This window comes from Leptonychotes weddellii, chromosome 5 (assembly GCF_054177405.1).
Source record: "Leptonychotes weddellii isolate Sample4059 chromosome 5, ASM5417740v2, whole genome shotgun sequence".
Lineage (NCBI taxonomy): Eukaryota > Metazoa > Chordata > Mammalia > Carnivora > Phocidae > Leptonychotes > Leptonychotes weddellii.
Genome location: NC_138373.1, coordinates 51,625,695 through 51,652,744, shown reverse-complemented (window position 1 = coordinate 51,652,744; position 27,050 = coordinate 51,625,695). Strand labels below are relative to the sequence as shown.

The 27,050-nt window shown below is 37.7% G+C and overlaps 1 protein-coding gene across 1 annotated transcript in view; it reads right to left on the bottom strand.

The window, feature by feature from the left end:
• Positions 1-6,005: 6,005 nt before the first annotated feature.
• LOC145721356 (MAM and LDL-receptor class A domain-containing protein 1-like) overlaps positions 6,006-27,050 on the bottom strand; it is a 107,327-nt gene continuing 86,282 nt past the window's right edge. Inside the window, exons 10-13 of the mRNA XM_081818906.1 lie at positions 11,451-11,603; positions 10,933-11,038; positions 10,093-10,460; positions 6,006-6,514 (exon numbers count right to left, since the gene is read on the bottom strand). Of these exons, the coding sequence (XP_081675032.1) occupies positions 6,006-6,514; positions 10,093-10,460; positions 10,933-11,038; positions 11,451-11,603 (1,136 nt within the window). The remainder of the gene's footprint in view (positions 6,515-10,092; positions 10,461-10,932; positions 11,039-11,450; positions 11,604-27,050) is intronic.

Genomic DNA, 27,050 nt, shown 5'->3' with positions numbered 1-27,050 from the left:
TGAAGAGATGGAAGAGTATTTATTATGCAATGGAATGGAAAGAAAGCTGGAGAAACAATACTTATATCAGACAAAACAGACTTTAAAACAAAGACTGTAACAGGAGACAAAGAAGGACACTATATCAAAATAAAGGGGACAAACCAACAAGAAGATAGAACAATTGTAAATATTTATGCATCCAACATGGGAGAACCCAAATACATAAAGCATAATAACAAACATAAAGAAAGTAATCAATAGTAATACAGTAATAGTCAGGGACTTTGACAACCAACTTACATCAATGGACAGATAATCCAAACCAAAAATCAACAAGGAAACACTGGCTTTAAATGACACATGGACAAGACAGATCTAATAAATATATTCAGAACATATAAAGAGTGGAATATACATTCTTTTGAAGTGCACATGGAATATTCTCCAGAACAGATCAAATATTAGGCCACAAAACAAGTATAAAAAATTTCAAAAAGACTAAAGTCATACCATGCATCTTTTCTGACCACAATGCTATGAAACTAGAAATCAACAGCAAGAAAAAATCTGGAGAATACACTCACAGATGTAAGTTAAATAACACCTTATTAAACAACTGAAGGGTCCACCAAGAAATCAAAGAAAAAAATTTTAAAAAATACATGGAGACAAAGTGAAAATACAATGGTCCAAAATCTTTCAGATGCAGCAAAAGCAGCTCTAACAGGGAAGTTTATAGCAATATAGGCCTACCTCAAGAAGCGAGGAAAATCTCAAATAAACAACCTAACCTTACACCTAAAGGAGATAGAAAAAGAAGAAAAAAAACCCAAAACCAGTAGAATGAAGTAAACAGTAAAGATTAGAGAAGTAAATGAAATAAAAATTAAACAGATCAATGAAATCAGAAGCTGGTTCTTTGAAAAGATCAACAAAATTCACCAACATTTAGCCAGACTCACAAAAAAAAAAAAAAAATGGGGGGGGACTCAAGATATGAAAGAGGAGAAACAACTGACATCACAGAAATACAAAGAATTATAAAAAGAATATTATAAAAATTATATGCCAACAAAATAGACAACATAGAAAACATGCATAAATTTCTAGAAAACACATAATCTTCCAAAACTGATTCAGGAAGAAATAGTAAATTTGAACAGACCAAGTACCAGCAATGCAACTGAATCAATAATCAAAAAACTCCCAAAAAACAAAAGTCTAGGACCATATAGCTTTACAGGTGAATTCTATCAAACAGTTAAATAAGAGTTAATACCTATACTTCTCAAACTATTTCAAAAAATAAAAGAGGAAGGAATGCTTCCAAATTCAGTCTATGTAAGCCAAACCAGATAAAGATACAACAAAAAAGAGAACAACAGGCTGCTATCTCTGATGAACACACATGAAAATATCCTAAGCTATGTTAGCAAACCAAATCCAACTGTACATTAAACAAATCATCTGCCACAATTAAGTGGAATTTATTCCTGGGATGTGAATGTGGTTCAATATTTGCACATCAATCAATGTGAATCATCACATCAAAAAGAGAAAGAATAAAAATCATTATCATTTCAATAGATGCAGAAAAAGCACTTCACAAATTACAACATCTGTTCATGATAGAAACCCTCCACAAAGTGGGTTCAGATGGAACATACCTCAACATAATTAAGGACATATATAAAAAACCCACAGCTAACATCATCCTCAATGGGGAAAAACTGAGAGTTTTTCCTCTAGGATCAAGAACAAGAAAATGTCCACTCTCAGTTGTTTTTGTTTTAAATATTTATTTATTTATTTATTTTAGAGAGAAAGAGTGAGCATGTGGTGGGGGGGAGAAGTGCAGAGGGAGAAGGATAGAGAATCCCAAGCAGACTCCCAGCTGAGCACGGAGCCTGACAGGGCTTGATCCCACTACCCTGAGATCATGACCTGAGCTAAAACCAACAGTCAGATGCTTAACCAACTGAGCCATCCAGGCACCCCTGTCTACTCTCAGTTTTATTCAACACAGTACTGGGAGTCTTAGCTACAGTAATCAGACAAGAAAAATAAATGATAGGAATCCATATTGGTAAATAAGAAGTAAAACTTTCCCTATTTGCAGATGATATGAAAATCCTACTAGAAGCAATAAATGAATTCAGTAAAGTTGCAGAAAACAAAATCAATACCTAGAAGTTGGTAGTGTTTCTATACACTGTAAATGAAGTAGCTTTCAGAAAGAGAAATTTAGGAAACAACACTATTTAAAATTGCACCAAAAGGAATAAATATGTAAGAAGTGAAAAGTCTGTACTCTGAAAACTATAAAACACTGATAAAAGGAACTGAGCATGACACCAAAAAACAGAAAGATATTTCATGCTCATGGACTGCAGAAATATTATTAAAATATCCATGTTACTCAAAGCAATCTATAGATTTAATGCAATCCCTATCAAAATGCAATGGCATTTTTCACAGAACTAGAACAAGTAATACTGAAATTTGTATGGAACCATGAAAGACTCTGAATAGCCAAAGCAATCTTGAGAAAGAAAAGCAAAGCTAGAGTTATCACAGTTCCAGATGTCAAGATACACTATAAAGCTGAAGTAATCAAAACAGTATGGTACTGGCACAAAGAAGAGACACACAGATCAACAGAATAAAAGAGAGAATTCAGAAATAAATACATGATTATATGGTCAAATAATCTATGAATAAGGAGGCAAGAATACACAACAGAGAAAAGATAGTCACTTCAATAAATGGTGCTGGGAAAATTGGACAGTTACACGAAAAAGAATGAAACTAGACCACTTTTTAACACCACACACAAACTCAAAATGGATTAAAGACCTAAATGTGAGACATGAAACCATAAAAATCCTAGAACAGAGTATAGGCAGTAACTTCCCAGACCTCAGCCACAGCACTATTTTTTCTAGATATGTCTCCTGAAGCAAGGAAACAAAATCAAAAATAAACTATTGGGACTACATCAAAATAAAAAGCTTTTGCACAGCAAAGGCCACCAACAAAACAAAAAGACAACCTACTGAATGGGAGAAGATATTTACAAATGATATATGCAACTGGGGGTTAATATCCAAAATATATAAGGAACTTACACAACTCAACATCAAAAAAAAAAAATCCAATTAAAAAATGGGTAGATGACATTTACAGATATTTCTCCAAAGACATAGAGATGGCCAACAGACACATGAAAAGATGCTCAACATCACTAATTATCAGGTAGCTACAAATTAGAACCACCATGAGGTATCACTATATACCTGTCAAAATGGCTAAAACCAAAAACAAGAAATAAAGAAGTTTAGCAAGGATGTGGAGAAAAAGGAACCCTCTTGCACTGTTGGTGGGAATGCAGATTGGAACAGCTACTGTGGAAAACAGTATGGAGGTTGCTCAAAAAATTAAAAGTAGAACTATCATATGACACAATAATTCCAGTATTATTTACCCAAAAAACACAAAGACTCTAATTTGAAAAGATAAATGCACCCATATGTTTACTATAGCATTATTTACAATAGTCAAGATATGGAAGTAAACTAAGTGTCCATCAACAGACAAATGGATAAAAAAGAAGTGGTATGTATACACACACACACAGACACACACACACACAGGAGTATATATAGGCATAAAAAGGATGAGATGTGCCATTTGAGACAACATGGATTAACCTAGAGGGTATTATGCTAAGTGAAATACATCAGATAAATACCATATAATTCCACTAACTGGAAGTTTTAAAAATGAATAAACAAACAAAAAGCAAAATGAGATCTATAAATACAGACCACTAACTGGTAGTTGCCAGAGGGGAGAAGGGTGGAGTGTTGGGCAAATTGGTTGAAGGTGAGTGGGAGATACAGACTTCTAGTTATTGAATGGCTAAGTCATAGGAATGAATGCACGGCATGAGGAATGTAGCTAATGATGGTGTTAGAACAGTGTTTCAGGACAGATGGTAGCTACACTTGTGGTGAGCATAGCATAATGTATAGTCTTGTTGAATCACTATGTTGTACACCTGAAACTAATGTAACATTGTGTGTCAACTATACATACATACATACATACATAACTCCTAAAAAATCCCTGAATTTTTCTTTTAAATAAACATTTAATGAGCATGTTACCTGCTGGATTGATACTAGGTAATTTCACCAACAATATCACAGTTAAATAAAATCTTGGTTATTGCTACTCTTGCAACAACTATGTATACTCATTATTCAATGAAGAAAAATATCTGGTTGCTCAAATTGGACCCAATTTTTACTATCTTGAATAATTAATCTACACAGCATGCACGATCTGATTTCACCTGTTCATGCCTGAATGTCATTGAAAAAAAAAATAAAAAGCCTAGAAGAACCACTGGATGGAATCAAACAGAGCACTCCAGGTATAACCCAAAATGGGTTTCAAACCCCAATTTCTCTCTTTCAGTTTCATAACTAAAGGATTCCTTGGTTAGTTCCGTGTTCATCTGAATGTGAAGCAGCTCTCTCGCCAAGGTGATTTTCTCCTGGCAACCAATTCTTAAGTAAATATCATAAGGAGAGTTTATCCACTGAATACCAGTTTGACCCAAATTACAATTCACCTGATTAAATATTAAGAATTAATTTGAAGGGTATGAGCTATTATTAAATATAAGTCAAAGAACCTTCCTTCAATTCATTTCTTATGATTACACCCACCTCACCCTTACAGCTGAACAGCAAGATAACTCTCTACATATAGAAGAGTAGTTCTCATGATTTCAGCTTATGTCTATCTAGACAAAGCATCAATTTTAGTGTGTTCTCTAGTGAGTCATATATGATGTACATCTATGATGGCTCTAACAGGTGGCTTGGAGCTAAGTTCCTGGCTACAAAATGGTTAACTCAAGATATTAGACAGAGACAGTACTTTAAAATTAGGGTAACAGAGGGGCACCTGGGTGGCTCAGTTGTTGGGCGTCTGCCTTCGGCTTGGGTCGTGATCCTGGGGTGCTGGGATCGGGCCCCACATCGGGCTCCCTCCTCGGCAGGGGGCCTGCTTCTCCCTCTCCCACTCCCCCTACTTGTGTTCCCTCTCTTGCTGTGTCTCTGTCAAATGAATAAATAAAATCTTTCAAAAAAATAAAATAAAATAAAATTAGGGTAACAGAGAAATTCAGTCCATATAAAAAAGCAAAAAAAAAAAAAAAAAGTTTAGCCAGGAGAGGTAAGAAGTTTCTGAAAAAAAAATATTTATATTTTTTTCCCATATTTCCCATATTTATAATTATTTCCCATATACTGTATGGAGATCTATTTGAGCAAAGGGGAAAAGAACAAATATTCAACCCTCCTACATGTGACAGGCTGTAGGATATATTAGAAAGGGAATGAATAAGAATTAATTGGAAAATGCAGCTTCCAGTCCAAGTCCCCATTCTGCTGCTCACCATCTCTTTGACCAGAGTTTTTTTTTTTCCTTCCTCTCTGTAAAACTGACAAAAAGGATCCTGACTTACCCACTTCAGGGAATTGCTGAGGGAATCAAAGAGATAATAGATGGAAAATTCCCTCACAGTAGTACTTCACAGACTCACAGTAAAGAACATTCCACCAGGAGTAAGGAGACCTAGCTAGCCTAACCTCTGGCTTGGCCCCAGGGAAGCTGTGTGATTCTCCAACAAAGCATGCACTCTTCTTGAATTTTTGTTGCTTACCTATACAATGTGAAAAAGTCAAATGAAATATTCAAAATAACAGATCTTAGAATCTGAACATTTGGCAGAATACCAGAAATTGTACAGAAATCTTTTTCCCTCCAGATTTTTTATTTCAGTAGAAAAATGACTTAAAGTCAGAGGGACCTGCAGCTGTTGCCAATACCATGTGTCCACCTTTAAAATTTTAATCACAGATTATTGGGGGTAGTCAAGGAGGAAAGTAACTTAACAAGATTTGGTACACCCTTAACTGAATGATAAATGTATTTCAAACTAACTTTGATCAAATTCTACTTGCTTTTAATTCAAGGCTATAGCAATCTTTCATACTCCTTAGACAGTCTGATGCAATACACATTATGAAATTCATTACCCATACCTGAAAAGGCTGCCTGCTGGAAACACTGAGGTGTTTCCTTATCCATCTGTTGCCTTGATTCCCAAATATCTGCCACAACAGCTGTCCTCTTGTGTTACTCCATATTCTCTGGTAGACAGCCAGCCTATAAATGTGCTTTCCAAACATGTGGTAATATACACGGAAGGTACAGCCCTCTGCATTGGTGGCATTGAGGATAGGGCTGAGTAAAGTAGCTCTGTTTTGGAAAACCTGTGGCTCCGAAGATTCTATGTAGAGATAGTGTCCTTTAGCTGTGCCCAAAGTATTATCCTTCATTGGCCCTGTATTAAGTGTTGAAGTTGGACCCTGCTTCCTGGTCCAATCAAAGTCATCTTCTGTATCTTGTTCCCAGTTACAAATTCCATTTTCAAAGTTACATTGGAGTTCAGGTACTGAAATTGGCATTAAATAATAGCAAAAAAATAATTAAGGACAAAAATAACTACAGTTAAGAACACTCATTGATATTTTGCTCCTGCCAAGGGTAACCATTTTAATTGTTTTTAAAAGGCAACATTAAAGTTTCTAAAAGGTGAATAAATCCTAGATTTACATCAAGTAATATTTTATAGGCTGAAGGCAGAGTTACTTTAGCCATTATTCTCCAAATGCCTTTTATGACCATCCCTTCACCATTTCTAGCACTATAACCCTATGCAAATGATCATGACATCATGGCTGACTCAACGCTACGAACTTCTGGCTCAGTCGATTTCAACCTTAGTAGAACGTTTCAATCACCAGTGAACATTAAAAATCAAAACAAAACAAAAAACGCCAAGTCCCAGAATTTATCTCCAGAGACGTGGATTTTTTTTTTTTTTAATATTTATTTATTTGAGAGAGTGCAGGATGGGTGGCAGAGGGAGAGAGAGAATCTCCAGCAGACTCCCCACTGAGCACGAACCCCAGCACAGGGCTCGATCTCACAACCCTGAGATCATGACCTGAGTCTAAATCAAGAGTCGGACTCTTAACCCACTGAGCTACCCGGATGCCCCCAGAGATGTTGATGTAACTGGTGCAAATAGTGCAGCTGAACATCAGGATACCTCATCATCTCCCTTGGTGATTCTAACATGCAGAACTGAGAACAGTCATATTTTAATAGGGCTCAATCTTCCAGAATCACCTGAGGTGTGTAGAATTGCTTACTCCTTGTGTGAAGCCCCGTACAAGGATTAGCTTGTTAGATATGGGGTGAAGCCCAGGAATCCATATTTTTAACAAGCACCTGACAGGATTCTGATGCCAGTGTTTTCCACACCTCATGCTGAAAAACTTCTCCCTCTGGTTCCATCTTGGCCCAGTTCCAAATGTCCTTCAGCGCCAGTGCCAGAATGACCACTCTTCCACCTTCCACAGCAATTTAGCTTTTTCCTCCTCTATTCAAAATCCTACAATATATACTCATTTAATCTGAACTTAAATCTAAACTCTTCTTTCAAGCTTCACCTTTCCCAAATTAACTTCCTGTTCATCCCTAACTATCCTTCCCCTTCGCATCTTCCCGACGTGCCTGAAACACCTCACCCCTCTCTCCTTCTCTATTTATGCTTCCTGCTGTGCTTTGTCTCCTGGAGGTAGTCTTTTCTTCTCACTACATTGCAGCTCCTTTGAGCTGGAGCTTTTAAAGTTTAAACTCCTCTCAGTCCCTAGAAGAATTCAAAGCACTTAGGAAGAACTGACTTGTCCCTTGTCAACTAGACAATCTACCATAATTTCTAGCATAATATAGGAATGTACTCATTTTGGGGGATGTGAGCATTTTGTTGACACCAAGGATTTGTGTAGAATAAATGCCATAGAATGTACATTTAGCATGATTTGGGCAGAAGGAACAGGATTTAGAATAAACAAGGACTTCTACATTTTAGCTTCATTTACATAAGTTAATATTTTTAAAAAATAAATGTCAGCTGTCCTTTAACTATTCATCTTAGTAAATGCACTTGGTGCCAAAGGGGAATAAATATTCTGAAACAATAAACATAAGCATATGTGGATAAATGCAGCCAGGCAAGAACAAATCATCCGTCTTTGAAAACCACAGAACAGGAGCTTAGACCTAATGAAGGGAACCCAGTGAGTAAATGTCAAATGGGAGATGAGCTTTCATTTGACATTTCCTCACTTGTGACTAATCAAGCTCAGTTATGACGTGAACTGGGGACCTGCAGCGCACTCCCGATGTGTCAGTCTTTGGCTGTGGAGCAGAAGGAGAATGTCAAGCTGCTAAGGTTTTTGACATAAAACTGGCACTCAAGCCAATGGACTTTGATATTGCCTGTTTTCATATTGACTGTACGTTCAATCTTTATTTCAAAAGGGAATGCATACACCTGAACCTTTAAATACAAAACCATTTCTCTAAACATAGGGAACTTTAGGAAATACAACAGCGATTTCTGGATGTCTAATGCATTCTGTGTAATCCAGTAATATGTCTATATGGACAGCCGTGAGAGAAATGGACTGTCTAATGCCACACTATTCGCTTTCATTAATATTTAGTCACAAGAAGTATTCTAGTATTATACTTGTACCTGCCATAATTCCATTCTAAGTTAATACTGAGTGGTTTGAAGGATAATTTGCTTGTTTTTAGCAACACAGCAATGTTTTTTTTGAGGAGTAGGATTTGGAGAGCTTCAAAAAGATGAGAAAGCTTTCTAAATCTGCAAAAATAAATTACCTTGAGGATAAGTAACACTTTTGTGTTAGCCATTGTCTAAGTTATCGACTTTATTTATATCCACTCAAGGTATTAGTTGTATAATGAGATGCATGGTAATTCTGACTTCAACCACCTGACTCTATCAAAGACCACATATATGCAGCACTCTCCACAATAATTTATATGGAAATTTCCTATGATATACCAAGCATTTTATGGCTTCACTTTAGTTTATAATTAGCCTCTCAATGTAATAGGCATATAGCTTGAATTTTAAGAATTGTTGCTATTTCTGGACAAGTGAAGACACAAACTCTTTTTCTGACTGATTTTTGTAATTAAAAAAAAAACAGCTATGAGCTTCTGATTCATTTTCAGGAGCAAGTGCAGTGGGCACTATCTGGAGCTAGGTTCATAAAACTGTAAAACATATATAATCATCAGATACCATAAGCTTTCTGGTAATTTAAACCAGAAACTCAAGACTTATCTTTGACAGCCCACTCTCTGCTTCCAAAACATCATCAAATGTCCCTCCTAAATATTTTTCCAAACCTCAGTCCCTCCATCTCCATCACTCTGGCTGTGTTACAGGCTGCCCACCCCTCCTCAGTGGACTACCGCAATGGCCTGCTGATGGGTCTCCTGAATCCACTCTCCTCCAATCCACTCATCACATTGTATCCACAGTGACATGTTTTAATATGCCAATTTTATTAAATTACCTTTCTTATTAAAAACCTACAAATGAAGAGAAACCTCCTTAATGTGGACAATAAAGATCTGCAAATCCGGCCTCCCCCACACTTCTGTCCTTATGCTGCACCCTCTCTCCCCTTCACCTCCTCGCTCCAGCCATATCTGCCATGCAGTCACTTATCAGGGCTTTTGCATAGATGCTTTGACTTCTCATTTTTCAGATCTCAGCTAAGTTATCACCTCTAGGAAGTTCAATACCATTATTATAAAAAGTCACAGATCCCTCTCTGGATCTCCCATCAAAGCTGCCACTTTGTATTTATTTTTTAAATCTTTGAATAACATCGATCTCCTCGATTAAACCGTAAGCTCCCTGAGATCTGAGACTCGGCAGTTGTGTTCAGCATTTTATCTCTAGTATCTAGTTCGCAAGTCTCCACAACAAATATTGGTAGCCCGACTAATTCATCACTCATCAAAGTCATCAACTTTGGAAAAATGCTTCGTGTCTTTGCCTCGATTGGCTAGAACTAATCAAAATCCCCACTGTCAAAATAAGAAGGACCAAAAAAAGAAAAATAATAAAGTACTTACCACAGTCATCCTCATCAGTGTGATCACCACAATCATCTACCAGATCACATAACAGAAGCTTTTCTACGCAAGCCTTGCTGTGTCGACACCAGAAAAAATCTGGCTCTTCACAGCTTTCCGCAGGAAGGGGAAGAGTACAATTTTCAAATCTGATGTCATCAATAGCTGAGACTCCATCATAAATGCCAAGACTGACTTTATCTAGTGACAAATGGAAGGGCTGAGTAAGGCGTCCAAGCTGAATAGTCACCTGTGACCACTGGTTGCCCTGGTTATATAATACTCTCCAGAGTACTGTAGAGTCATTGGAATTTTCCATGTGTAGCTGTAGCTCAGCTGCTCCCACTGACAGGCCATAGTTATAAAACCTGAAAAAAGAGCAAACACAAGAAATGTAAATGATTTATGGCATAGACGAAACATTTAACTTAGGGGCTCTCCCACTCGATCAACAGTCAATTAACAATTAGCTATCATAATGGACGCCTTTATTTCTTGCAGTAATTGTGGCTGCTCATAGGCGAGAGCTTATCTGCTGAGGTGCATACTCTGGCTTGCAGGACCCTGGGAGCCTTTCCCAAGGAGTTCAATCCAGAACAAGGGAAGCAGAGTTAATTAAATTATAATCCATTGTTGGAGGGAAAGAGTCCTTTTCATCTAAAGAAAGAACACAACAAATACTGATAATGTGCTCCTAAGTAAAATGCTAACTGTATAAATCTAATGCAATACCTATTTTTAAAGCCAAACCAGGGGCAAATCATAAAGTCTGGTAAGTGCAGGAGTATGCCTGCAACCACTGGGTTGCAAGGGTAGCTGACCAAGGTCATTAGTATTTACCAGAAGGAAAGCGTGCATCCAGATCCTGCCTGGCTAAAGGTTGGGCTCTGGAGTTTGGCAACTTGTGACAAGCTTCTGCTTCTCTTCAGAATGAACATAAAATGCCCTATTGGGACACAAATACAAATCGTATGTTAGCCGACTGAGTTGACACACCTGCCCCTCAGCCCTATACTAAGTGCTGCATCTGACTAAAATTAAGATTATACAATTAAAAATCAATAAAAGTGATTGTTAGTCAAATTTGTTCTTGTGAAAACTAAATTCATATCCACCTCTAGGTGAAAATGATGCAAAAAGTTAATAATTTCAGTGAATTCAGCCAAAACCTATCTATACTCCCTCTCCACCACCCATAAAGGAGTCATTTCATACTGACAAACATCAGCACAATTCACAATATTCATCTGTCACACTATTTGTCGCGCTAACATAGAACTTTAAATGCTTCTTTCTCTTAACAGACCTGACCAAGGGTGAATGGAAGGAGTAACAGAGAGCCTCTCCTTGTTTCTTACCTTCAGCTGTGTTGTGAGTATGATCCCAAGGTGGAGCCTGTTGCTCAAATTCAGCCGAAAGGTTACTTCTAGAGTTCCATACCCAGTCAAAATTGTCACCACTGATTGCTTCAAACCAACCACAGCTATTTGCTTCAAAGTCGCATTTGGAACCTGAGAAAACAAAATGTGACTCCTAAGGTGGCTCTCCAAAGTATTCTCATACTTTAGGAAGGGTAGAACTCAACTGAAATCACCTTGTTATACTTCTCTAAGTACATTAAAGGACACCTTGGAGGAAAAAAAGGATCCTACCTGATCTAAACAAAACAAAAAACAAAACAAAACAGAGTTGTGCTTTTCATACTGGAAATTGATAAAGCAGAATTATCAATTTAAGAAATTAAATTTTTGGGGCGCCTGGGTGGCTCAGTTGGTTAGGCAACTGCCTTCGGCTCAGGTCATGATCCTGGAGTCCCCGGATCGAGTCCCGCATCGGGCTCCCTGCTCGGCAGGGAGTCTGCTTCGTCCTCTGACCCTATCCCCTCTCATGTGTTCTCTCTCTCTCATTCTCTCTCTCTCAAGTAAATAAATAAAATCTTTAATAAAAAAAAAATTAAAAAAAAAGAAATTAAATTTTTACCAAATATTTTTTCAAAGAAACAGCATTATTAGCCATTTTGGTTATAGAACTGCTAAGGTCTAATTTATTCAGATACTCGCCACTATGACATCATCTGGAAGACTTAATTATTCCTACAGTTTATTTTACACTAAAACATGAAAAGTAGTTATTTCTAAAAAAATTAATATTTGAAAAATCCAGATTATATTTAATATAACATTCACCACAAATTTTGTAAAGCTTAATATTTCTCAAAGGACTGTGTGCATTGCATAATTTGTGCAGGGAAGAATAATTTGAACCACTTTTCAAGTAAATATGTAAGAAATAGTTAATTTCCACAAAGCCATAAGGGCAGGACTGGGAAGTTATAATAATAGTGTTGAATGATAGCTAATATTTAATAGATACCTATATCATAGACCCTGTACTAAACACTTTATATAGATCCAACTTTCACAATAGCCAAATGAAGAAAGTGTTGTTGTTATAGTTGCTTTACAGATGAAGAAAGGGAAGTTCAAGGAAGTTATTAACCTAACCAAGGTCAGATAGTTAGGAAACTGTACAGATGGATTGAAATCCAAAGATTTTCATTCCAGATCTAATATTCTTTCTGCAACTATTGACAATAACTGTTAATTGTTATTTTATTGGAAAAAAAGATAAACCCAAAAGGCATAATCTGAGTTCATTCAGCGTGGACATTCAGTGTTACTATATATCCCAATGCAAAATGAAGCTTGCTCCTATAGATGATTATTGCACTGGAATCCTTGGTCACTGGTTATTTATATCCAAGGATACAGTAATAATTTGCATAGATCTTCCCTTGTAAAAATATTTAGTAAGCAATAAGCTTAGGGAATAAAAGTATACAGTAAGTCACTCATTGAGATTATAAAATTCAAAATTACAAGGGAATTTTAACCTAATGATAAATCATTTTCAATTTTAAAAATGCTTTACCTACACAGGGAGGAAGGTGAGGTGAGTTGTAATATTATAGACATAAAATATTATAAAATATTTATAAATATTATATTATTTTTTAAGTTTCTATAAAATATCTGATTTCAAAAATATACTTGCTTTCTATCAGGTTTCCTGATATGACTGTAGAGTAACTTAAAAATATGACCAAAAATCAATGAGAATGTATGATACTTTTAAAAGGTTGCATTAGCTTTGGGGCACCTGGGTGGCTCAGTCAGTTAAGCATCTGATTTGGCTCAAGTCATGATCTCAGGGTTGTGGGACTGAGCCCTGCATCAGGCTCTGTGCTCAGCAGGGAGCCTGCTTGAGATTCTCTCTCCCTGTCCTTCTGCCCCTCCCCCCAAAATAAATAAATCTTTAAAAAAGCACACAAATAATAAAATGTTGCATCAACTTTCATAAGCAAGGAATAACTATATTTCATTATATTAGGAATCAGAAAAATCAACAAATTAGCTATATTTAGAATGAAGATTTCTCAAGTAAAGTTTACAAATTTGTGGAGAGAAAATTAAATGCTGCTCAACGGTGAAAAATAATAATGATAATTATGACAACTTAGGGATAAATTCTCAGAATATTTAAGGCTATATTTTCAAAGGCCATCTCTGTTTACAAATACATAATATATAAATAATCCATAAGTATACATAGATTCCAGGGGCTTCAAAGTATGTAGTTGCCATTTCAATCCCTGGGAAAGCAATGCTTTTGATTCCTATTTCAGACAATCCAAAAATTTTAAAAAAAAGAAAGGATCCAGGACTGCTTTTATGCAAATACAGAAAGGAAAGGAGTTATTGCTACTTTGGAATAGCTATCCCACATAGCTACCCAGAAAGGGAGCCTTATCGTCTATCGTCTGCTATCCAGGGAGATACTGATGTAGAAATAAATGAATATTCTAATGGTAGATAAATTTCAGAAACCATTGTGGCAATTTTCTAGTTTTCTTAGATAAGGTCCATCAAAAATAGCAATTTTTAACAGATGATTATGTTGTTAAACTTCAAATATGCCTGTCTCATCTACTTTGTTTCTAAATACTTAGATTTCTATACACATTTTAAAAACTCACTTCAGCTGATGTAACAAGTCAGCTGAAAGTAATCTGGTTAGCTGTTAACCAAATATATACTTCATTAGAACAGCTGTTGGAAATTATGTATGCCTTTTCCTGACTTAGAAATACAAGGTGCTGGTACATTTTAATAATTGAGGTTCAAAGATTGTTCACTTTTCTGGAGCCTCATGATCGACTTTCTCAATTATCATCATCATCAGAAACAACATAATTTGTAAGAACAATCGCAGTTATCATTACTTTAGGGTTTATTGTGTACCAAGCTTTGTCTAGGGGTTATTAAGTTCATAACAGGATGCCTGTTGACATAAAGTTTCTAAAAATTATCTATTCCTATGGATATGGGTAAAAAAGCTAGTGACTCTATAGCAGCTTTTCTTATTTTTCAGTAAAATTACCCTTGTTGCCTCTATTACTTATGTAAATATAACTATAATTAGCTATTCCTGAGGAAAGGGTGCTAGGAGGTATTTGGTGGACTGACACACAGCTCCATCACCTTACACCATCACTGTCATGCTGACAGCTTTTCACTGAGACAGAAAAAGATAAATTTATGTAGGAGCCTAGGAACTTTGTGAGGAGGAAAAAATACAGAATCGGATGGTCTTATATCAGATTCACTCAGAACTTCTCTGATGATTTGAGATGATCCCTACAGAGAATCATGTGTAAGAAATAAACATGAAAGGTACAAAGTGTCTGAGCTGATAATTTGGGTCTCATGCAAAGACAAAAATTTATAGAAGAGTGCTTCTTAATATCTACCCAAGGAGGTGAAAAATTTACATCCACACAAAAACCTGTATGTGGATATTTACAGCAGCTTTATTCCTTTTTTTTTCCAGCAACTTTATTCCTAATTGCTAAAACTTGGAAGCGACAAAAGAGTCCCTCAGTAGGTGAATGGTTAAATAAACTGGTACATCCAGACAGTGGAATATTATTCAGCACTAAAAATAAATGAGCTATCAAGCCATGAAAAGACATGGAGGAAACTGAAATGCATATTACTAAGTGAAAGAAGTCAGTCTGAAAAGGCTCCATACTGTAGGCTTTCAACTATATGACATTCTGGAAAAGGCAAAACCGTGAAGACAGTAAAAGGATCAGTGGTTGCCAGAAGTTGGACGTGGGGGGAGGACTGACTAGGTGGAGCACAGAGTATCTTTATGGCAGTGAAAATACTCTGCATGATACCATATTGACAAACAGATTTTACCACACATTCTTCCAAACCCACAGAATGTACAACACCAAGAATGAACCCTAATATAAATTACGGGCTTTGGGTAATTATTATGTGTCAGTGTAGATTCATCAGTTGTAACAAATCTCCCCCTCCAACCAGGAAATGTTGATGTAGGAGAAGGAGGGTGGGTGTGTGGGTGTGTGGGGGTGTGTGTGTGTGCGTATGTATGTATGTAGGGTGGGGAATGTAAATGGGAAATCTCTACTTTCTCCTCAACTTTCCCTCCCCACCCCCATACTGGGAAATGTTGATGTAGGAGAAGCTGTTGGGGTGGGGGGAAGGTAAATGGAAAATCTCTACTTTTTCCTCAACTTTTCTGTGACTCTAAAACTGCTCTAAAAAAAAAAGTCTTAATTAAGTGCTGCAAAGAAAAACAAAACAAAAATTTATAAGAGGAAATATGTTCTGATACATCATGTAGTTGAACTCCAAACTCCCTCTGGTTTCAGCCACATCAGCAAAAGATTCTCAGGTTTAGGAGAAAAAGAGAAAATGGCTAAACATATAGGTGGTAATTGTAAAAATTAGAAACCTAAAGTCCAGCTGAAGGCCAAACTGTGGTTTCCAGAGTGATCTAAACCAGTCAAGACATAACTGTGGTGTGAAAGACATCCATTTATTACATATCACATCGTCTCTAATTCTCTTGAAATACAGAACATATTATTGTCCCCATTTTAGAGATAAGAAAGATAAGGGTGAAAGAGGATTAACACATAATTTATCAGTGTTCATTATTACTGACACAATTTCAACCCAGACCTGATGTCAAAGCCTGTGCTCTTAAAACTACTGCATTTGTAGTTAAAGTAATAATAATGATAACTGACAATTTTAGGGCTATTACATGCAAGCACTGTGCTATGAGTTTTTAATTCAGGATCATATAAAATCTAAATATATATAATGATAGGGCATGCTCTAGAAGTAGATTTTAAACTGTATACTAATAAAGGCATCCCTTGTTTTATTACACTTCACAAATACTTTTTTTTAACAAACTGAAGGCTTATGGCAACCCATAAGTCTATTAGCTCCATTTTTTCCATTTGCTCACCTTATTCTGGTAATTCTGGTCATATTCTGGTAATTCTTGCAGTATTTCAAACTTATTATTATTGTATTTGCTATGGTGATCTATAATCAGTTATCTCCGATGTTACTATAGTAATTGTTTTTAAGCACCACAAACTGTGCCATTCAAGATGGCGAACTTAATCAATAAATGTGGTGTGTGTTCTGACTGCTCCACGGACTGGCCATTCCTCTATCTCTCTCCCTCACTTTCAGCCGCTCTATTCCCTGAGATACAACAATATTGAAAGTAGGCCCATTAATAACCCTACAACGGCCTCTAAGTGTTCAAGTGAAAGGAAGAGTCACATCTCTCTCGCTTTAAATCAAAAATTAAAATGAGGAAGCTTAGGGAGTTAGGGAGGAAGACATGTCAATAGCTGAGATAGGCAAAAAGCTACGTCTCTTGACCTAGCAAACAGTTAGCCAACATGTGAATGCAAAGGAAAAGTTCTTGAAGGAAATTAAAAGTGCTTCCAGTGAACACACAAATGGTAAGACAGAAACAGCTTTATTGCCAATATGGAGAAAGTTTGAGTGGTCTGGACAGAAGATCAAACCAGCCACAACATTCCCCTAAGCCAAAGCCTGATCCAGAGCAAGGTCCTGACTCTCTTCAATTCCATGAAAGCTGAGATAGGTGAGGAAGCTGAAGAAGAAAAGTCTGAAGCTAGCAGAGGTTGGTTCATGAGGTTTAAGGAAAGAAGTCATCTCCATAATATGAAGGTGTAAGGTGAAGCAGCAAGTGCTGATGTAGAAGCTGCAGCAAGTTCTCCAGAAGATCTAGCTAAGATCATTCATGAAGGTGGCCACACTGAGCAGTGGATTTTCAATGTAGATGAAACAGCCTTATAGTGGAAGAAGATGCCATCTAGGATATTCATAGCTAGAGAGAACTCAATGCCTGGCTTCAAAGCCTCAAAGGGCAAGCTGATTCTCTTGTTAGGGGCTAATGCAGCCGGTGACTTGAAGTTGAAGCCAATGCTCACTTACCATTCTGAAAATCCTAGGGCCCTTAAGAATTAAGTTAAATCTACTCTGCCTGTGCCCTGTCAATGGAACTACAAAGCCCGGATGACTGTACATCTATTTATGACATGGTTTCCTGAATGTTTTAAGCCCGCTGTTGAACCTACTGCTCAGAAAAAAAAAAAAAAAAAAAGATTCCTTTCAAAATATGACCGCTCACTAACAATGCACCAGGTCACCCAAGAGCTCTGATGGAGATGTACAGTGAGATGAATGTTGTTTTTTTTTGTTTTTTGGGTTTTTTTTTGTTTTTTTTTTTAAGATTTTATTTATTTATTTGACAGAGAGAGACACAGCAAGAGAGGGAATACAAGCAGTGGGAGTGGGAGAGGGAGAAGCAGGCTTCCTGCTGAGCAGGGAGCCCAATGCGGGGCTCGATCCCAGGACCTGGAATCATGACCTGAGCCGAAGGCAGACGCTTAACGACTGAGCCACCCAGGCGCCCCCAGATGAATGTTGTTTTTATGCCTGCTAATACAACATCCATTCTGCAGCCCATTGATCAAGCAGTCATTTTGACTTTCAAGGTTTATTATTTCAGAAACACATTTCATAAAGCTATAGCTGCCAAAGATAGTGATTCCTCTGGTGGATCTGGGCAAAGTCAATTGAAAGCCTTCTGGAAAGGACTGACCATGCTAGATGTCATTAAGAACATTCATGACTCATGAGAAGAAGTCAAAATATCAACATAAACAGGAATTTGAAAGAAGTTGATTCTAACCCCCAGGGATGACTTTGAGGGGCTCAAGACTTCAGGGGAGGAAGTAACTGCAGATGGGGTGGAAACAGCAAGAGAACTAGAATTAGAGGTAGAGCCTGAAGATGTGACTGAATTGCTGCAATCTCCTAATAAAACTTGCATGAAATAAGTCAGTCAGAGAAAGACCAATACCATCTGATTTCACTCATATGTGGAATTTAAGAAACAAAACAGATGAACATAGGGGAAGGGAGTAAAAAAGAGGGAAGCAAACCATAAGAGACTCTTAACTACCGAGAACAAACTGAGGGTTGATGGAGGGGAGATGGGCGGGGGATGGGCTAAATGGGTGATGGGTATTAAGGGGGGCACTTGTGATGAGCACCGGGTGTTATACATAAGTGATAAATCACTGAATTCTACTCCTGAAACCAATATTGCACTGTATGTTAACTAGAATTTAAATAAAAACTTGAAATTTTAAAAAATATTAATGCCAAAAATGATGGTTTTAAAAGTGGAAAGAAAATTGAACAGATAAGGAGTTGCTTCTTATGGATGTGCAAAGTGGTTTCTGGAGATATAACCTACTCCTACTCCTGGGGAAGGATCTGTGAAGATTGTTGAAATGACAACAAAGCATTCAGGATATTACATAAACTTAGTTGATAAAGCCGCAGCAGAGTTTGAGAGGAGTGACTCCAATTCTGAAAGAGGTTATACTGTGGGTAAGATGCTATCAAACAGCATCGCATGCTACAGAGAACTAACTGTTCATGAAAGGAAGAGCCAATTGATGTGGCAAATTTCATTGTTGTCTTAGTTTAACAAACTGTCATAGCTACTCCAACCTTCAGCAAATACCACCTTGATCAGTCAGCAGCCATCAACACAGAGGCAAGACCTTCCACCAGCAAAACAATTATGACTCCTTGAAAGCTTAGATGATGACATTTTTAGCAATAAAGTATTTTTTAATTAAGGTATGTACATTGTTATTTTTTTTTAAGATTTTATTTATTTATTTGAGAGAGAGAGTGAGAGAGAGAAAGAGCACAAGAGGGGGGAGCGGGAGAGGGACAAGCAGACTCCCTACTGAGCAGGGAGCCCGATGCGGGACTCGATCCTGGGACTCCAGGATCATGACCTGAGCCGAAGGCAGTCGCTTAACCAACTGAGCCACCCAGGCGCCCTGTACATTGTTATTTTAGACATAATGCCACTGCACACTTAACAGACTGCAGCATAGTGCAAACATAATTTTTATATGCACTGGAAAACTAAAGAATTGATTTGCTTTATTGTGATACTTGCTTTTCTGCAGTGGTCTGGAACTGAACCCACAATATCTCTGAGGCATGTTTATAATAAGTCCACTAGATTAACTCTCCTTAAGTTTCTTTTTTTTTTTTTTGCTAGATTTCATGACCCCCCTGAAAGTTGCATGAAGGAGGACAAAAGTTAACTGAGTATTCTAGTACACTGTCTTAAGTTCACTGAGGTTGTACTTTATTTGATGAAGCAGAGGTTATTATAAACTTCAAATGCATTAATATCATATATACTATTTTAGAACATGATCTCTACTAATAGTATTTCTTTGAGTTTCAGGCTTTTTCATGCATTCAAATGTTTATATGTTTGGAATTATAATAATGTTAAAATAACTGAACTGTAGACTTCATCAATAGTTAATATTCATTAGTTATTTAAAACATAAAATAGTCAAGAAATATGTACAAAAGTACCATGAAATAAAAAAGATGTCTATATAAATAAATACAAGTAATGAAATCTTTTAAAGGAGCACCAATGCATAAATAATAACATTTGGCGTTCAAAATTATTGCATTTGAAATAAAAATGATTAATTACATTATTCTACAGATGGTTTTAAGGGTCTCCTATAATCGGACCAACAAAGACAGTGTTGGGACTCAATTCTCCATGGGTCTCTCGTGTTTCTGCATGTCTTAGAAGCTGAGCCATTAACTGCCCCTTTGTTCCAGACCATCTTTTTTAGGATATTTAAATAGCACTCAATGAAAAACAGAGGTAGTGACTCCATCTATAACACAGGGCAAATTATTACCTTGTATAATATAATATAATAAGGAAATGTCTTCCTCTAAAACAGGTCAGACATATGCTTGAATCCCACTATAAAAGATTTGGGTTCCATAAACTAAGGTTTTCTTAGCTGTGATGCAAAAGCCATTTCATATGTACATCCACCTGGGCTCCTACATGCTGCTCCTGGGACTCAGGGAACAAGAGGAACTAGGGCAGTATCGACACTTAGGCTGTGTGTTATGCCATTAATAATATGTCCTTTTGTCTCTGACCCAGGAGTCTCACCTATTCTGCCAGCATCCATGAAACTATGGCAGGCTAACTTGCTAGCTTATAAGTAGGGTAAAGCTTCAGACCTTTCACATCTCTCAACACACACTACATTAAATATTGTGTATAATGATATAAAATATATAAGTATTAGGCATATAGTACTCACCAATAAGGAGCTTAGAATCTAGTGTGGGAAATTTATAAGCAAATAGGCAATTATAACAACTGAATAACTAACATGTACTCATTCATTCATTCACTCTTCATTCATTTGGCAAACATGTACTGAGTACATGCTATATGTCTGGCACATGCATAGGGTCTTCTAAGAACATAGCAAAGTAAAATGTGGGAAAGAAAGAAAAAAAAATCTCAGCCCTCATGGAGTTTAAATAATGTGAGTGAGAGGAGTAGGGACATTAGGGGAGATAGTGAAAAAACAAAAGAATTAAGTAAAATATACATAATTCATTTAATGATAATAAGGCAAAGAAGAAAAATAAAGAAAGAAATACAGCATTACAGAGAGGGGTTGAAAATTCATAGATGGTGTATCAAGGGAGGTGTCATAGAAAAGCTGGCAACTGGGTAAACTCCTGAAGGAGGCGGCTGAGGAAGCAAGGCATGTGACTATATAGGTAAAGACGACTCAACACAGAGGAACAGAAAGGAAAAGAGTGTTGAGGCAAGAGCATGCCTCTCATATTCCAGAAATATCAGGGACCATGGTATCTCCAGAAGAGGGAGGGAGGGAGAGGAATAGATGAAATCAGAGCAGTCACTTTAATTTTTTTGGCTTTAATTTTGAGATATTGGAAACAATTGGGATGTTTTAAGCAGAAGAGTAACAAATTCTGACTTAATCTCATCCCCGTGGCTACTGTACTGAGAAAAGACAAAAATGGGTGACATCAGCAAGAAAAGAAAAGGATATTTCAAAACTTCAGATAGGAAATGATAATGGTCTGGACCAGGTGGTAACAATGAGATAAAAATGAGGCATTCTGGTTATATTTTAAGGGTAGACATGATAGAATTAACTGACATTGGTTATGGAGTGTGAGAAAAAGAGATGAATCAGGACTTCGAAGTCTTTGACCTGAGCATTTGAAACAATGGAAATACCATTTATGAAACTGAGAAGACTGTGAAGAAGCAGGTTTTTGGAGACAGGGAGGAAATAGGACCTCAGTTTTAGACATGCTATATTTGAGATTCCTATTGGGTATTCAAGTGATCATGTAACAGAAAGCTGGATTTATTAATTAGTCTATAGTTCAGGTGAAATATAAATCAGAAAATAATCAAAGTGGCAAGAATAAGACATACAAATAAGAGAAAGATCAAGAGTGGTTCCTAATGTCATGGAGATCAAATCAAGTAACCATTAAACTATTGGTGTCAAATGCTGTTGATAGGTCCGATGACAATTGAGAAGAGACCACTGGATCTAGATCATTGGGGACTTTGATGAGAACAGTGTCTACTTGACGGTGACAGCAAGGCCCTGATTGAAGTGAGTTAAAAAGAAATTCTGAAGAGAAAAGCTAAAGGTAGTAAATATAATTAATTCTTTTGAGGTGTATATATATTTTGTAAAAGAAAGGGGGAAAATGATGTGATAGCTGAGGACGAAATAGGATCAAGAGAAAAAAAAATTAAGATGTGAGAAATAAAAACATGTTTTTATGCTAATAGAAAAGATATGGTAGAGAGGGAAAATCACTGGAGCAATGTCAAGCAGGCAAGCAGATGGGTTCTACTTTACAGGAGAAAGGGGTGACCATTGTTAGGAGCATGGACAGTTTATCCAGGATAAAGGAGAAAAGAGAGTTTACAGGTGAGTTGAAGGGGTGCTGGAACTTATGAAAGTCCTTTTCTGGTTATTCCTATTTTTTTTTAAGATTTTATTTATTCATTTGAGAGAGAGAGAGAACACAGCAGGGGGAGAGGCAGAAGGAGAGGGAGAAGCAGACTCCCTGCTGAGCAGGGAGCCCGACATGGGGCTCGATCCCAGGACCTGGAGATCATGACCTGAGTCAAAGGGAGATGCTTAGCCATCTGAGCTGCCCAGGTACCCCTGGTTATTCCTATTTTCTCAGAGAAATAGGATATAAGATCATCAACTGAGGCTAGGGATAGGAATGTGGAATATGGATGTTGGAGAAGACAGGAGAAAAATATGTTACTCACTGAAGTAAGTGGGTGAGGGAATGGAGTGGAGAAATACAATGTGATTCCTGGGAAGTACAAGAACAAAAGTAGGGCATCGATCATCAATGTACAGTGAGGACAGATGACACTGCTTTGTTTTCTTCCCCAGCCACATTCAGCTGTACAGGTAAAGGGGCTGGGCAGTTGAGTTGAGCTGAGAGTGCCTGCACAGCTGAGCTGTCTTAGCTGAGGGGGCTGGGAGCCACAGTTAATCAGTTAGTGCTTTAGTGACTATCAAAGGACAGCAAGGCAGTTGAAGGTCAATATAAGGCAGTCATTCCAATATTAGACCATGGAATTTAAACTGCATAAGAAGGGAAGTGAGAATATGAAAGGATGAGGGACAGACACAGGAGTGTTGATATGATCAACAGATTGTAGGTACTGGTAACAATGATATATTGTTGGAACAGTAGAAACAGAGGAAGAGAACTTAAAAAAAAAATAGTAAGTAGCTAAAAACAGGAAGACAGTCACACATTAGTAGTGGAGGGGTTCTAGTTGTTGCTAAGAAAACACATGCTACTTTTCATGCAAAAGGAAGAATGACTCAGAGGGTGGAATCAAGAGTCCAGACAGCAGAAGTAAGAACACAGATTTTACAACTTAATCAAAGAACTCCAGCTAAAGTTTTCCAAGCTGAATTTCAAAACTGCTTTGAACCAGCGACTTTTTTTTCCTTCCATTCTCCCTCCCCTTTTTAACTAAAATGTCAGTTGTTATCCTGATACCTGTCTTATGATTGTATGTTAAGAATGTTGGAAGCAGATAACTTCCATCTTTGGGGTGCCAGGGTGGCTCAGTCACTTGAGCATCTGCCTTCAGCTCAGGTCAGGATCCTGGGATCCACAGCCCTGTGTTGGGCTCTCTGCTCCCTCTGCCTGCCATTCCCCCTGCTTGTGCACGCTCTCTGTCAAATGAATAAATAAAATCTAATTTAAAAAAAACCCAACATTTCTATCTTTAATTTCACAGGTCAACAGAGGGAAGCATTGTACCCAGGAGATGTGCCACATCTAAACCTGATTAGATAATTTAGGTGATGATCTCTAGATTTCCAAAGAGACTACACTTAATTGAGCATTTAGACTTTTTATTGTGGCTATAATGGAGTGAGATCCTTGGAAATCATGGAAAAAGGTGAATGCATTTTCCACAGGAGAGAAATCACAGGAACCAAAGATTAAATTGTAGTAAGGAGAATTTTAACATAGTCCTCATGGTCTCCAACCCCTGCTGTTATAACTTTATTAGGTTATGTTACATGGCAAAGGAGTTTTGCCAATATAACTAAGATTACTAATCAGTTGACCTTAAGGTATAAAGATATCTAGGTAAGCCTAACCTAATCAATGTAGTAATGACTACTATTATTAACATGAACTCATTAATGAAATTTCACAATACAAACATAATTATGAGATCCTGATGAGCCTGAGTTAACTTATATTTCCACATATATTTCCATATATTTATATAGAAATAAATGTTTATATAGAAATTATATAGAAATAAAGAGAATACATATATTACATAATATATATATATATTTATTTTCTTTGGAAGTCTATAAAAATTTGAGAGGTAGTGGCATCACCAAGATGGTGACATAGGTCACTCCTGACTTTACTCCCCCTCAGAAGAACAAGACACAACTGAGAAAATCCTAGAACACAGGGATGACTGCTCTACTGTTCCAACACACTGAAACATCCCCTGCACCACAGAGACCAAGACAGACTGCATTAGAAAGGTAAAAGAAGCAACTACACACTGACTAATTTGCCTCTCTCCCTGACAGGAGCAACACCACATGAAAAGGTCTTCCCTGAGCCCCTAGTGCCTCCAAAAAGAAAAGAGAATACAAGGGGACAATTAGTATCACCCCCTCACCAAGCACTGCAGATTACTTTATGAGAGCCCCTACTCTGGTTTTGCCCCATGAGAACTGCAGGGAAAACTATGGGCCTCAACCACTGGGAATTTGACTGTGACAGTGAAGGTGGGGTAGCTTGCAACAGCCAACACACAGATCTTGGCAGATGGAGTTCATGACTGCAGCGTCCCAAGTGAATAATAATCTAAGTAGTGGCCCCAACCAGCAGCTTTGCTCATCAACAGAACTAAGTCTAGGACAAACTGATCAGAGAACACACTCAAGTGCAGATCTGCTTGATCTGGATCCTCACACAAGTTTTGCTGACCCTAGAACCTGGTTTGCCTGTGCTGAAGCAAGGAGTCATCACCCCACCTGCTAGGGAGAGTCTTTTGGCTCCATCTGGCCAGGGGGCACAGACAAGAATACCTAGAAGGTGCATAGCTCAGTAATAGTCCAACCAAGAGGTGGGAGGGTGGAGCTGACAACTCCAGAGCAAAGCCAGTACAGGGTATGAAGAATTCCCCTGCTATACCCAGGCAGGGGAATTAATTCATAGCCAAGCCTGAGGGTTCTTCATGGCCTCTCCGAAAAGGAAAGCTTGTTTGGGAAACATGTGAGAAAGGTCAGGAGGGGCTCCTCCCGATCCCATCCAGGCAAGTGAGCTGAAACACAGCCATACCCATGGTGGCTCCCAGGCCTCATCTGACCAGAAGGGCTGGCAAGGACACCTGGAAGCTATGTAACCAGCAATGCTTAAGGCAATAACTATCTCCAGAGCAAAGCCAGTACCAGGTGTAAAGGGGTGGCCTGCTACACCTAGGCAGGGGGATTAAGTCAAAGCCAAGATTGAGGGTAGTTCTTGGCCCCTACTGACTGGAAAGACAGAAAAGCAGAGAAGCCTGGAGCAGCCGTTCTCCATCCCATTCAGAAAAGGGAACTGAGACATCCCCACCACTGCGGATAGCATCTCCCAGCCCCAACTTGACCAGAAGGGCTGGTGAAAATACCTGGAGCTACAAAAAGTTAGCAACGCTGTAGACAAGAGACAGGCAGATGCAACTGTGAGCAGAGCAAAGCCAGTGGCTCTATTTGGCCAGGGAACTTGGGATACAGGTCAGGGTGAGTTAAGACAACATACAAAGAGCTTTACTGCCTTTAGAGGTGCTTCTCCCACGGCTCCCAGGCAGAGAAAATAATTCATAACCCTAATCATCGCTAATATAACCTTCAGCCTGTGCAACCAGGGAACCTAACAAGAGCACACGGGAAGTTGCTGTGTAGGCCATCCGAATGCACTGCTAGCTGCACTTGAAAAAAGAACAGCCCATGGCTTTCTACATCTGCAGAGCAAACTGTTGGCCTCACATGACCAAGAAATTCAATGTGCACTCTCATATTGATTCAGGTACCCCTAGGTATCCTGGGTCCTGTCCTGCTGTCTTCCTAGTGAAGGGAAATGAATTCACAGCCCTGTCTACTACTGAATACGGTACCCAGTCCAGACCATCTAGTAAGCCTAACCAGAAAATCCAGGCAACTGGGGGGCCCATCCTACAGATTCACTTGGCTAGAGAACCACGCCAGTAGTCCTATCCAACTGTTCTCAGCCAGTGGCACACTTCCTTCCCCCTACCCAACCGTAGAGCTTGGAAAGTTGCCTTGCCAAAAAATAGACAATAGCAGGCACCACCTGCCCAAAGTCACATGCCTAGAAACTCAAACTGAGCTGACTGTTGAAGATCTATCTCTGCCAAAGCAAATCTATAAAGTCTAGAAGAAGAACTCAATTATTCAAATGTGCAGATACCAATGTAAGAAATCAAGAATAACAAAAAAACAAGTAAATATGAAACAGCCAAAGGAAACTAATAAAGTTCCAAAAACTGACACTAAGAAAATGAAGATCTATGAACTATAAGATTTATAATAATTATCTTAAGTTTAGGGAACTACAAAAACACACAGACAAATAAATGAAATTGGGAAAATAATGCATGAACAAAACAAGGTTTGAAAAAGAAATAACCAGCAAAAAAAAAAAAAGGAGAAATCATAGAGTTGAAAAAAATAATTGAACTGAAGTATTCAACAGAGAGTTTCAGAAGTAAATTTAGCCATGTAGAGGAAAGATTTATGAACTAAAAAGTAAGACACAGGAAATTATCCAGTCAGAAAACAAAAAGCTAAAATGACAAACAGTGAAAAAATCCTAAGGGACTCAAAGGACTCAATGATTCCAGAAGAAGAGAATGAGAAAGGAACAGAAAGTAAGTTTAAAGCAATAGTGGCTGAAAATTTCCCAGTCCTGGGAAGAGAAATGGACATACAGATCCATGAGGCCCAAAGGAGTTAAAATAAGCTGAATTTAAAGAAGGCTATACCAAAATACATTATAATTAAATTGTCAAAGCCAAAAAAA